This window comes from Coregonus lavaretus, assembly GCF_964263955.1.
Source record: "Coregonus lavaretus genome assembly, contig: HAP1_SCAFFOLD_421, whole genome shotgun sequence".
Taxonomy (NCBI): domain Eukaryota; kingdom Metazoa; phylum Chordata; class Actinopteri; order Salmoniformes; family Salmonidae; genus Coregonus; species Coregonus lavaretus.
The window spans coordinates 373,642-386,288 of record NW_028158552.1 but is presented as its reverse complement, the minus strand read 5'-3'; the positions used below and the strand labels follow the sequence as shown (position 1 = coordinate 386,288).

Sequence of the window (12,647 nt, the reverse complement as noted above, 5' to 3'; positions counted from 1 at the left end):
CCCCAAGTACTACCCACAACCCCAAGTACTACCCACAACCCCAAGTACTAACCACAACCCCAAGTACTAACCACAACCCCCAAGTACGCTACCCACAACCCCAAGTATGCTACCCACAACCCCAAGTACGCTAACCACAACCCCAAGATCTACCCACAACCCCAAGTACGCTAACCACAACCCCAAGTACTAACCACAACCCCAAGTACTACCCACAACCCCAAGTACTACCCACAACCCCAAGTACTAACCACAACCCCAAGTACTAACCACAACCCCAAGTATGCTAACCACAACCCCAAGTACTAACCACAACCCCAAGTACTAACCACAACCCCAAGTACGCTAACCACAACCCCAAGTACTACCCAGAACCCCAAGAGAGTTGACAGTATGAAAGCCAGGTGTAATAGTGTCCTAACAGGTACGGAGGGCCCAGGTGTGGGCGTGGACTGAGTAACCATGGTGAAGGCTCTGCCAGACGTCGTCACAGCGTTGGACTCGGTAGTTGCCGAGGACGACGAGGGAGCCTCCGTAGTTCCGTTGTCTCCCTGTGTCGAGTCACCAGGCTGGGCTGGAGGGAGGAGGGACATTACGATTAAAACATCCCAACAGTAGGACTAAAGACTAAAACATCCCAACAGTAGGACTAAAACATCCCAACAATAGGACTAAAACATCCCAACATCCCAACAGTAGGACTAAAACATCCCAACAGTAGGACTAAAACATCCCAACAGTAGGACTAAAACATCCCAACAGTAGGACTAAAACATCCCAACAGTAGGACTAAAACATCCCAACAGTAGGACTAAAACATCCCAACAGTAGGACTAAAACATCCCAACAGTAGGACTAAAACATCCCAACAGTAGGACTAAAACATCCCAACAGTAGGACTAAAACATCCCAACAGTAGGACTAAAACATCCCAACAGTAGGACTAAAACATCCCAACAGTAGGACTAAAACATCCCAACAGTAGGACTAAAACATCCCAACAGTAGGACTAAAACATCCCAACAGTAGGACTAAAACATCCCAACAGTAGGACTAAAACATCCCAACAGTAGGACTAAAACATCCCAACAGTAGGACTAAAACATCCCAACAGTAGGACTAAAACATCCCAACAGTAGGACTAAAACATCCCAACAGTAGGACTAAAACATCCCAACAGTAGGACTAAAACATCCCAACAGTAGGACTAAAACATCCCAACAGTAGGACTAAAACATCCCAACAGTAGGACTAAAACATCCCAACAGTAGGACTAAAACATCCCAACAGTAGGACTAAAACACAGGTAAAAAAAAAAAAAAAAAAACTAAGGCTGTGTTTACACAGGCAGCCAAATTCTGATCCTTTGCCCAATTATTGGTCTTTGGACCAATCAGATCAGATCTGTTGCCAATAATTGTGCAAAAGATCAGAATTGGGCTGCCTGTGTAGAACGCAGCACGAGGGACAATTTCTCGGACCCAAATTAAACAAATTCTATTCCTTATGGAGATTCACCTTTGCAGTCTAGGACCAGATGCAATCCGTCTGGAAAAATCTTTCCTAAAAACCTACGAGAGCAGAAATCTGATTATACGTCTAAGGGTTCATACACATTTCGAAAGACGGAATTTCATGACTTTTCCCATGAGCAACAATCGGCAGCGTCTCTATGTACATATAAAAAAGTAAGTAATGTGATATCAACACTGGGAGGCTGCTCTCTGATCCCATGTACCATCTCCTGTTGTAGTGCAAGGCACATAACCCCCCCACAAAGTAGAATACCTGTTAGGCAACTGTATAAAACACATGTTGTCAACCCTCAGTCCGGAGCGCTACTGGGTCTGCTCAAACACATCAGAGACAGTTTTTCAAGGTCCGGTTGAGCAGCTCATTACTAAAAATGTAGTTTGAGGGGAATAAAAGCCTGCACACCCATCAGCTCTCCTGGAGGATGGGTTGACCACCCATCAGCTCTCCTGGAGGATGGCTGACCACCCATTAGCTCTCCTGGAGGATGGTTGACCACCCATTAGCTCTCCTGGAGGATGGTTGACCACCCATCAGCTCTCCCGGAGGATTGGTTGACCACCCATTAGCTCTCCTGGAGGATGGTTGACCACCCATTAGCTCTCCTGGAGGATGGTTGACCACCCATTAGCTCTCCTGGAGGATGGTTGACCACCCATTAGCTCTCCTGGAGGATGGTTGACCACCCATTAGCTCTCCTGGAGGATGGTTGACCACCCATCAGCTCTCCTGGAGGATGGTTGACCACCCATTAGCTCTCCTGGAGGATGGTTGACCACCCATCAGCTCTCCTGGAGGATGGTTGACCACCCATTAGCTCTCCTGGAGGATTGGTTGACCACCCATCAGCTCTCCTGGAGGATGGTTGACCACCCATCAGCTCTCCTGGAGGATTGGTTGACCACCCATCAGCTCTCCTGGAGGATTGGTTGACCACCCATCAGCTCTCCTGGAGGATTGGTTGACCACCCATCAGCTCTCCTGGAGGATTGGTTGACCACCCATCAGCTCTCCTGGAGGATTGGTTGACCACCCATCAGCTCTCCTGGAGGATTGGTTGACCACCCATCAGCTCTCCTGGAGGATGGTTGACCACCCATTAGCTCTCCGGGAGGATGTTTGACCACCCTTGATGTAAAACATTGCAACCAAATACGTTTTATGCCTTTTTAAATAATTTGCTCATTCAATATATCAAAGAAAGATCAAATGGCAATGGTAGGCTACAAGTCTATTTATTCAGATGAAGCAAGCCCACAAATTGTCTTCAGGAAATTTACCTTTTCATGTTAGTCATATTTATCTTAGCTACCTTAGTTCTAAGTGTTTACTTTGAAGGCTGACTAGCATCTATTGAGTTGCAATGTCCCATACATTGGATACCCAAATCAACTGGAAGTATCTACAAAACAAGTTTTGAAGCCGCATAATCCTAAAGAAATTACTCTTCGCGATTCTAATTATTATTTTGAGTCACATGATTCGATTCACCGCAATTGAACCAAATCCAAAATAATACAAATGGCGAAGTGAATCTTCATTTCGTCAAGAAATAAATCGTTCAAATGAATCCTTATGAATCGTTCAATAAAGTAAATCAACTTCGTATGGCCTTATTACCAAGTTTTTTGGGGGGGACATGACGAAAACATTAGTACATGCTAATAATAGCGCAACAGTTAACTAGAGGCTACAAGATATGTTATGAATTGGCTACCTAGTTATTAGTCTGTTCACCATCATATTTTATAGGATAGGTCTACCTGCTGCTGCGCTGTCCGACTCTCTCTCTCTGATAGGCCTACCTGCTGCTGCGCTGTCCGACTCTCTCTCTCTCTCTCTGATAGGTCTACCTGCTGCTGCGCTGTCCGACTGTCTCTCTCTCTCTCTCTGATAGGTCTACCTGCTGCTGCGCTGTCCGACTCTCTCTCTCTCTCTCTCTCCTTGAGCAACATTTTCACATTTACATTTTAGTCATTTAGCAGACGCTCTTTTCCAGAGCGACTTACAGGAGCAATTAGGGTTAAGTGCCTTGCTCAAGGGCACAGACAGATTTTTCACCTAGTCGGCTCGGGGATTAGAACCAGCGACCTTTCGGTTACTGGCACAACGCTCTTAACCACTAAGCTACCTGCCGCCTATCATTGCGCGGGCCACGCAACGGCACTAAAAACAGACACCGCCACGAATAACATCGGCGGCACAATCGACGGCTCAGTCCTCTTGCACACATGCAGGTGGTGAGTGCGCAGACTCTCTAAAACACTTGTCAAACACAAGGCCCGCGCAATGATTTGGGGTTATCAATTCATTTCCATACCGCGCCGCGCTGCGCTACAAGTCACAGCAAGCACGGCCAACATGCTGCACGCCAAAAGGCGATGCATTGCCACCCCCCCTCCCCACCCCCCACCCCCCAGAACCACACATGAGCACGCCATACACACCCCTCCTACCAGAACCACACCCCTCCTCCCAGAACCACAGCCAGTGTACTGTATCACATCATCACCAATGGCACTGACCAAATCTTCTACCGGACTGAAAGTTTTCAACCTGTTGTAGACTGAATTCCCACACCAAGTGCCGGTTCCAACGGGCCATTGCTGTAGCCTACGGAAAATGTCATCTTGGTTGTCAAAAAGTTACAAGATAAAAAAAAAAGGGATTCACACGTGATTATAAATTACTAAAAAAAAAAAAAAAAGGACAATAGGACACACAAGCGAGTAACAAGCTGAGTCAACAGCTGAGTCATCTACTTCATGAGATTACAGCTGGTAGAGCATGGCGCTTGTAACGCCAAGATAGTGGGTTCGATCCCCGGGACCTAAAATTATTATTATATTATTATTATATTATTAACAGCTGAGTCATCTACTTCATGAGATTACAGCCTGATGATGCGCTCGCGTCTGTGATTTCAACGTCAATTGCGCCGCTTTCTCGTGTCCCGTTTACAGCGTTGAGCAGACGGAACGCTGTACAGACACATGCTACAGCCTCTGCCTGGCTTCGGTTGCTACAGCCTCAGCCTGGCTTTGGTTGCTACAGCTTGACAATAAATAACCCCCCCAAAAAAAAAAATAACTTCACAAATAAAAACACAACATGTAGGCCTACTACAGCAACATTTGAGCAGTAGCCTAGGCAACGCATTGAGCGCCATACAGCAATGCTGCATTCAACTGCACTGGTGTTCCACGCAATGCAAAAAAAAATAATCAAAAATATTTACAAAAATACATGTTTTACATTTAAAAATATTACAACAACCTAGCTACGTTTGTTATTTGAAGTTATAAAAAAAAAAAAACGTTTGATTTTGGTCTCAGCATATTATGCACACCTGCAAGCATAGCAGCAAAGGCTGGACAAATATTATTGATCTCTTGTTTTAATATGTTAAAATGCTATATAGAGCAAGTGGACATTATAAAGGGACATATTTTTTAAAACTAAAAACAGAGGCCAGGTTAGATCAGTTGTATGCTCGTTGTTTTATTCAAACATAAAATCGTCTATGTCCCGCAAATTCGTTGTGTTTTCAATATGGCCCGTGTGCTGATTGAGTTTGACACCCCTGCAGTAAAAGTGCCATTCCCATCCTGGCTGATACACTATATATATATATATATATATATATATATATATATATATATATATATATATATATATATATATATACAAAAAAAGTATGTGGACACCCCTTACATTTAGTGGATTCGGCTATTTCAGCCACACACGTTGTTGACAGGTGTATAAACATCGAGCCATGCAATCTCCATAGTGGTTATCGAAAGGGAGAGAGAGCTGGAAAGATTTTTCAAATACATTGAGGAACTATTGTCATTCTCAAATGGATGTAAAAACACTTTGTTTGCTTGTTGTTTGAGGTGAAGAAAACATGACTTTGAGAAGCTCCACAGCTCATTAGTGGTGGTGCGTTAAGCCAATCAGAAACACAATCAGATCCCCAAATGGGCACATTTATATGTCTACATCTGCATCCAGGCCTATAGGCCTTACTTCTATGTGTAATCAGGATAACCGTAAATCGGTCCTTACTCAACATTGACAGGAGCGCTCCAAACAAAAGACAATGACTAAATTGACAGAACTCGTAAATGGAATTAAATAAACCAAAACTTGTTTCTCACAAGTGTAGCATAGGTTTTGCACTCTGAAAACAACGTGTCCACTCCGACAACGAGAACAGGAAGACTGGAATAATAATATTGAATGCAGTAAAACAAATGACCGTAAACAAAGTAACAAACATTGTAGATTAGAAATTATAGGAATTAACGGTAAATTGTTTAACACTTTTTTGGTTACTACATGATTCCATGTGTGTTATTTCATAGTTTTGATGTCTTCACTATTATTCTACAATGTAATTTTTTTTATATATATAAAGAAAAACCCTTTTGACTAGTAGTGTATACAGTTGAAGTCGGAAGTTTACATACACTTAGGTTGGAGTCATTAAAACTCGTTTTTCAACCACTCCACAAATTTCTTGTTAGCAAACTATAGTTTTGGCAAGTCGGTTAGGACATCTACTTTGTGCATGACAAGTAATTTTCCCAACAATTGTACACAGACAGATTATTTAACTTAATCACAATTCCAGTGGGTAAGAAGTTTACATACACTAAGTTGACTGTGCCTTTAAACAGCTTGGAAAATTCCAGAAAATGATGTCAGGGCGTTAGAAGCTTCTGATAGGCTAATTGACATCATTGAGTCAATTGGAGGTGTACCTGTGGATGTATTTCAAGGCCTACCTTCAAACGCAGTGCCTCTTTGCTTGAAATCATGGGAAAATCAAAAGAAATCAGCCAAGACCTCAGAATTTTTTTTGTAGACCTCCACAAGTCTGGTGCATCCTTGGGAGCAATTTCCAAACGCCTGAAGGTACCACGTTCATCTGTACAAACAATAGTACGCAAGTATAAACACCATGGGACAACGCAGCCGTCATACCGCTCAGGAAGGAGACGCGTTCTGTCTCCTAGAGATGAACGTACTTTGGTGCGAAAAGTGCAAATCAATCCCAGAACAACAGCAAAGATGCTGGAGGAAACAGGTACAAAAGTATCTATATCCACAGTAAAACGAGTCCTATATCAACATAACCTGAAAGGCTGCTCAGCAAGGATGAAGCCACTGCTCCAAAACCGCCTTCAAAAAGCCAGACTACGGTTTGCAACTGCACATGGGGACAAAGATCGTACTTTTTGGAGAAATGTCCTTTGGTCTGATGAAACAAAAATAGAACTGTTTGGCCATAATGACCATCGTTATGTTTGGAGGAAAAAGGGGGGAGCTTGCAAGCTGAAGAACACCATCCCAACCGTGAAGTACGGGGGTGGCAGCATCATGCTGTGGGGGTGCTTTGCTGCAGGAGGGACTGGTGCACTTCACAAAATAGATGGCATGATGAGGAAGGAAAATTATGTGGATATATTGAAGCAACATCTCAAGACATCAGTCAGGAAGTTAAAGCTTGGTCGTAAATGGGTCTTCCAAATGGACAATGACCCCAAGCATACTTCCAAAGTTGTGGCAAAATGGCTTAAGGACAGCAAAGTCAAGGTATTGGAGTGGCCATCACAAAGCCCTGACCTCAATCCTATAGAAAATGTGTTGGCAGAACTGAAAAAGCATGTGCGAGCAAGGAGGCCTATAAACCTGACTCAGTTACACCAGCTCTGTCAGGAGGAATGGGCCAAAATTCACCCAACGTATTGTGGGAAGCTTGTGGAAGGCTACCTGAAACGTTTGACCCAAGTTAAACAATTTAAAGGCAATGCTACCAAATACTAATTGAGTGTATGTAAACTTCTGACCCACTGGGAATGTGATGAAATAAATAAAAGCTGAAATAAATAATTCTCTCTACTATTATTCTGACATTTCACATTCTTAAAATAAAGTGGTGATCCTAACTGACCTAAGACAGGGAATTTGTACTAGGATTAAATGTCAGGAATTGTGAAAAACTGAGTTTAAATGTATTTGGCTAAGGTGTATGTAAACTTCCGACTTCAACTGTATATATTTGTTACTGCTCCACTAAAACAATCTTGATCGACCAACAGCATAACGACCCAACAATCGACTAATTGGGGCCCTACAGTGCTGTTATTGTGAAGTGGAAACGTCTAGGAGCAACAACGGCTCAGCTGCGAAGTGGTAGTCCACAACAAGCTCACAGAACGGGACCGCCGAGCACTGAAGCGCATAAAAAAAACATTTGTCCTCGGTTGCAACGAAAAACATTTCTGTTCTCGCTTTCAACACTCACTACTGAGTTCCAAACTGCTTCTGGAAGCAACGTCAGCACAATAACTGTTTGTCGGTAGCTTCATGAAATGGGTTTCCATGGCCGAGCAGCCGCACACAAGCCTAAGATCACCATGCGCAATGCCAAGCGCAGGCTGGAGTGGTGTAAAGCTCACCGCCATTGGACTCTGGAGCAGTGGAAACGTATTCTCTGGAGTGATGAATCACTCTTCACCATCTGGCAGTCCGACGGACAAATCTGGGTTTGGCAGATGCCAGGAGAACGCTACCTGCCCCAATGCATAGTGCCAACTGTAAAGTTTTGTGGAGGAGTAATAATGGTCTGGGGCTGTTTTTCATCGTTCGGGCTAGGCCCCTTAGTTCCAGTGAAGGGAAATCTTAACGTTACAGCATACAATTACATTCTAGATAATTCTGTGCTTCCAACTTTGTGGCAACTGTTTGGGGAAGGCCCTTTCCTGTTTCAGCATGACAATGCCCCCGTGCACAAAGCGAGGTCCATACAGAAATGGTTTGTCGAGATCAGTGTGGAAGAACTTGACTGGCCTGCACAGAGCCCTAACCTCAACCCCATCGAACACCTTTGGGATGAATTGGAACGCCGACTGCGAGCCAGGCCCAATCACCCAACATCTAGTGGAAAGCCTTCCCAGAATGGTAGAGGCTGTTATAGCATCAAAACGGGGGACCAACTCCATATTAATGCCCATGATGTTGGACTGAGATGTTGACCAGCAGGCGTCCACATACTGTTGGGCATGTAGTGGGTGTTGATTTTGTATTTGATTCATAAAATATTTTAAAACTGTGCCTAAATAAATTACATGAACAGAAATTATTTGAAATTAATTTCCATTACTTTTCCAGGCCTGAAAAAAAAAAAACTTGTTCAAATGCCATGTCTTTTCCAGGATTTTCATGACCGTACGAACCCTGACATCTGTCAACTTTAAGAAAGAAATGGGTCACAGACACAGTCATGTTCAGCGGATAGATAGCAGAAGCTCCTACCTGTGGCAGTAGTGGCCGTGTTGGTCGTCCCCGTCTCATGCGTTTCACACGGAGGATTGGAACACACCCTCTGGACCGTGCCCGTTCCTGTCCCTGTTCCCGCCAGGTTGGACGTAGCCTGAGACGGGGTGTTGGTCGTCCCCGTCTCATGCGTTTCACACGGAGGATTGGAACACACCCTCTGGACCGTGCCCGTTCCTGTCCCTGTTCCCGCCAGGTTGGACGTAGCCTGAGACGGGGTGTTGGTCGTCCCCGTCTCATGCGTTTCACACGGAGGATTGGAACACACCCTCTGCACTGTCCCTGTAGTCTGTCCACTGCCCATACTGGAGTTGGCCTGCGTCGAGGTAGTGGTGGTGTCTGTCTGGTGTGTTTCATAGCGTGGACTGGAGCACACAGGAGAGGTGAGGGGGGACCCTCCTCCACAACCGCTGGACGATTTGCTCTGGCTGTCGGAGGACGAGGAGCCGAGACTCATCCCCATCTTATCAGAGCCCATGTTAGAGCGGGCGGTGGTGGAGGTGTAGGTGGTCCCTGTTCTCAGGGTTTCTGGTCGCAGCACCCCCGGCGCAGACACGGCCCCGGAGACAGACGAGGGGGAGAGGGCTCCGGAGGAGGAGGGGGCCGGAGAGGACGGAGGATCAGACCCACTGGGGTTAGTTATGCAGGAACCTTGCTGTTGCTTGTCGGACCCCATGTTACAGCTGGCAGTGGTCGGGGTGTTGGTAGTGCCTGTATCGTGGGTCTCTGACGGGGGGTTGGTGCACAGCTGCTGTACCTGGCCCATGTTGGAGGACGCCGTCGTTTGAGTATTGGTGGTGCCGGTCTCGTGGGTTTCACACGGCGGGTTTGAACACACCCTCTCCACCCCACCATTACCGGTCATGTTAGCGGAGGCCGTGGTAGCCGTATTGGTGGTGCCGGTCTCGTGGGTCTCGCAGGGGGGGTTAGAGCAGACCAGTGTCACCGTGGAGGAGGGGTCAGCGGAGGTGGGGGAGGACATGATGGAGACAGGAAGGTCATGGACAGGCTGAGCCTCCACGCCGCTGGGGGTCGTGATCAAGGTCACCTGGGTGGCCTGGCCTCCTGCCTGGAGGACAGACACAAGAGGTCAATAATACAAGTTAATAAATTAAATCTTGCCAATAAAATTAAGAAATATTTGAATAAATACTACTTATATAAATGGAATTCAAATCATTCCAAATGTTATGTTTTCTATTTGTGTTTTCATGGTGGCAGAAAAGAAGTGCCACAGTTCGAGAAGCACTGAAACGTCTACTTTTCAAAGTCAGCTTGCTGTCTTCCCAGGCGTATCAAAGTCAGCTTGCTGTCTAACATGCGTATCAAAGTCAGCTTGCTGTCTAACATGCGTATCAAAGTCAGCTTGCTGTCTCCTAGACGTATCAAAGTCATCTTGCTCTCACCCAGGCGTTTCAAAGTCAGCTTGCTGTCTTCCCAGGCGTTTCAAAGTCAGCTTGCTGTCTAACATGCGTATCAAAGTCAGCTTGCTGTCTTCAAAGGCGTATCAAAGTCAGCTTGCTGTCTAACATGCGTATCAAAGTCAGCTTGCTGTCTTCAAAGGCGTATCAAAGTCAGCTTGCTGTCTAACATGCGTATCAAAGTCAGCTTGCTGTCTTCCCAGGCGTATCAAAGTCAGCTTTCTGTCTCCCAGGCGTATCAAAGTCAGCTTGCTGTCTCCCAGGTGTATCAAAGTCAGCTTGCTGTCTAACATGTGTATCAAAGTCAGCTTGCTGTCTAACATGTGTATCAAAGTCAGCTTGCTGTCTTCCCAGGCGTATCAAAGTCAGCTTTCTGTCTCCCAGGCGTATCAAAGTCAGCTTGCTGTCTCCCAGGTGTATCAAAGTCAGCTTTCTGTCTCCCAGGTGTATCAAAGTCAGCTTTCTGTCTCCCAGGCGTATCAAAGTCAGCTTTCTGTCTCCCAGGTGTATATGCCACCAGGACAAGCTAAGCAGCTAATTTAAATGGGAGTCAACCCATTCCAAGTATTAATGACGACAGTATGCATCTGTACCAAACTGATTCCAACCTGTCCTGGTCTGACATAACAAATGTGGTAGATAAGACCCTACGGCTGACAAAGGCAGACAATTCTGATCGATTTATTCACCAATTGGACTTTTAACCAACTAAAGCAGCTCTTTTGCCAATAATTGGGCAAAAGTTCAGAATTGGGCTGCCTGTGTAAATCAAAACAAATGTTATTTGCAACATGCGCCAAATACAACAGGTGTAGACCTTACAATGAAATGCTTACTTACAAGCCCTTAACCAACAATGCAGTTTTAAGAAAAATAAGTGTTAAGTAAAAAAAATAGATAAAAAATAAAAATGCATGCTTCAGGGTTGCTTGCCTCGAAGCGAGCATAGAAGTGGTTTAGCTCGTCTGGTTGGCTCGTGTCATTGGGCAGCTCGCGGCTGTGCTTCCTTTTGTAGTCCGTAATAGTTTTCAAGCCCTGCCACATCCGACGAGCATCAGAGCCGGTGTAGTACGATTCAATCTCAGTCCTGTATTGACGCTTTGCCCGTTTGATGGTTCGTCGGAGGGCATAGCAGGATTTCTTATAAGCGTCCGGGTTAGAGTCCCGCTCCCCAAAAGCGGCAACTCTACCCTTTAGCTCAGTGCGGATGTTGCCTGTAATCCATGGCTTCTGGTTGGGGTATGTACGTACGGTCACTGTGGGGACGACGTCATCGATGCACTTATTGATGAAGCCAGTGACTGAAGTGGTGTACTCCTCAATGCCATCGGAAGAATCCCGGAAACATATTCCAGTCTGTGCTAGCAAAACAGTCCTGTAGGTTAGCATCTGCGTCATCTGACCACTTCTGAGCGAGTCACTGGTACTTCCTGCTTTAGTTATTGCTTGTAAGCAGGAATCAGGAGGACAGAATTATGGTCAGATTTGCCAAATGGAGGGCGAGGGAGAGCTTTGTACGCGTCTCTGTGTGTGGAGTAAAGGTGGTCTAGAGTTTATTTTCCTCTGGTTGCACATTTAACATGCTGGTAGAAATGAGGGAAAACGGATTTAAGTTTCCCTGCATTAAAGTCCCCGGCCGCCTCTGGATGAGTGTTTTCCTGTTTGCTTATGGCCTTATACAGCTCGTTGAGTGCGGTCTTAGCGCCAGGATCAGTTTGTGGTGGTAAATAGACAGCTACGAAAAATATAGATGAAAACTCTCTTGGTAAATAGTGTGGTCTACAGCTTATCATGAGATGCTCTACATCAGGCGAGCAAAACCTTGAGACTTCCTTAATATTAGATTTCGTGCACCAGCTGTTATTTACAAATATACAGACTGCCACCCCTTGTCTTACCGGAGTCAGCCGTTCTATCCTGCCGATGTAGCGTATAGCCCGCCAGCTGTATGTTATCCATGTCGTCATTCAGCCACGACTCGGTGAAACATAAGATATTACAGTTTATAACGTCCCGGTGGTAGGATATTCTTGATCGGAGCTCATCCATTTTATTATCCAATGATTGTACGTTGGCTAAAAAGGACTGATGGTAGAGGCAGATCACCCACTCGCCGTCGGCTCATTACAAGGCACCCCGACCTACGTCCCCGATATCACCGTCTCTTCTTCATGCGAATGACGGGAATTTGGGCCTTGTCGGGTGTCGGAAGTAAATCCTTCGCGTCCGACTCCTTAAAGAAAAAATATTGGTCCAGTACGAGGTGAGTAATCGCTGTCCTGAAATCCAGAAGCTCTTTTTCGGTCATAAGAGACGGAGGCAGAAACATTATGTACAAAATAAGTTACA

At 45.4% G+C, this 12,647-nt stretch overlaps 1 protein-coding gene across 1 annotated transcript in view; it reads right to left on the bottom strand.

The window, feature by feature from the left end:
• LOC311123849 (host cell factor 1-like) overlaps positions 1–12,647 on the bottom strand; it is a 61,608-nt gene that overhangs the window by 15,140 nt on the left and 33,821 nt on the right. Inside the window, exons 19-20 of the mRNA XM_084198070.1 lie at positions 8,857–9,946; positions 423–574 (exon numbers count right to left, since the gene is read on the bottom strand). Coding sequence (XP_084054196.1) covers positions 423–574; positions 8,857–9,946 — 1,242 coding nt within the window. The remainder of the gene's footprint in view (positions 1–422; positions 575–8,856; positions 9,947–12,647) is intronic.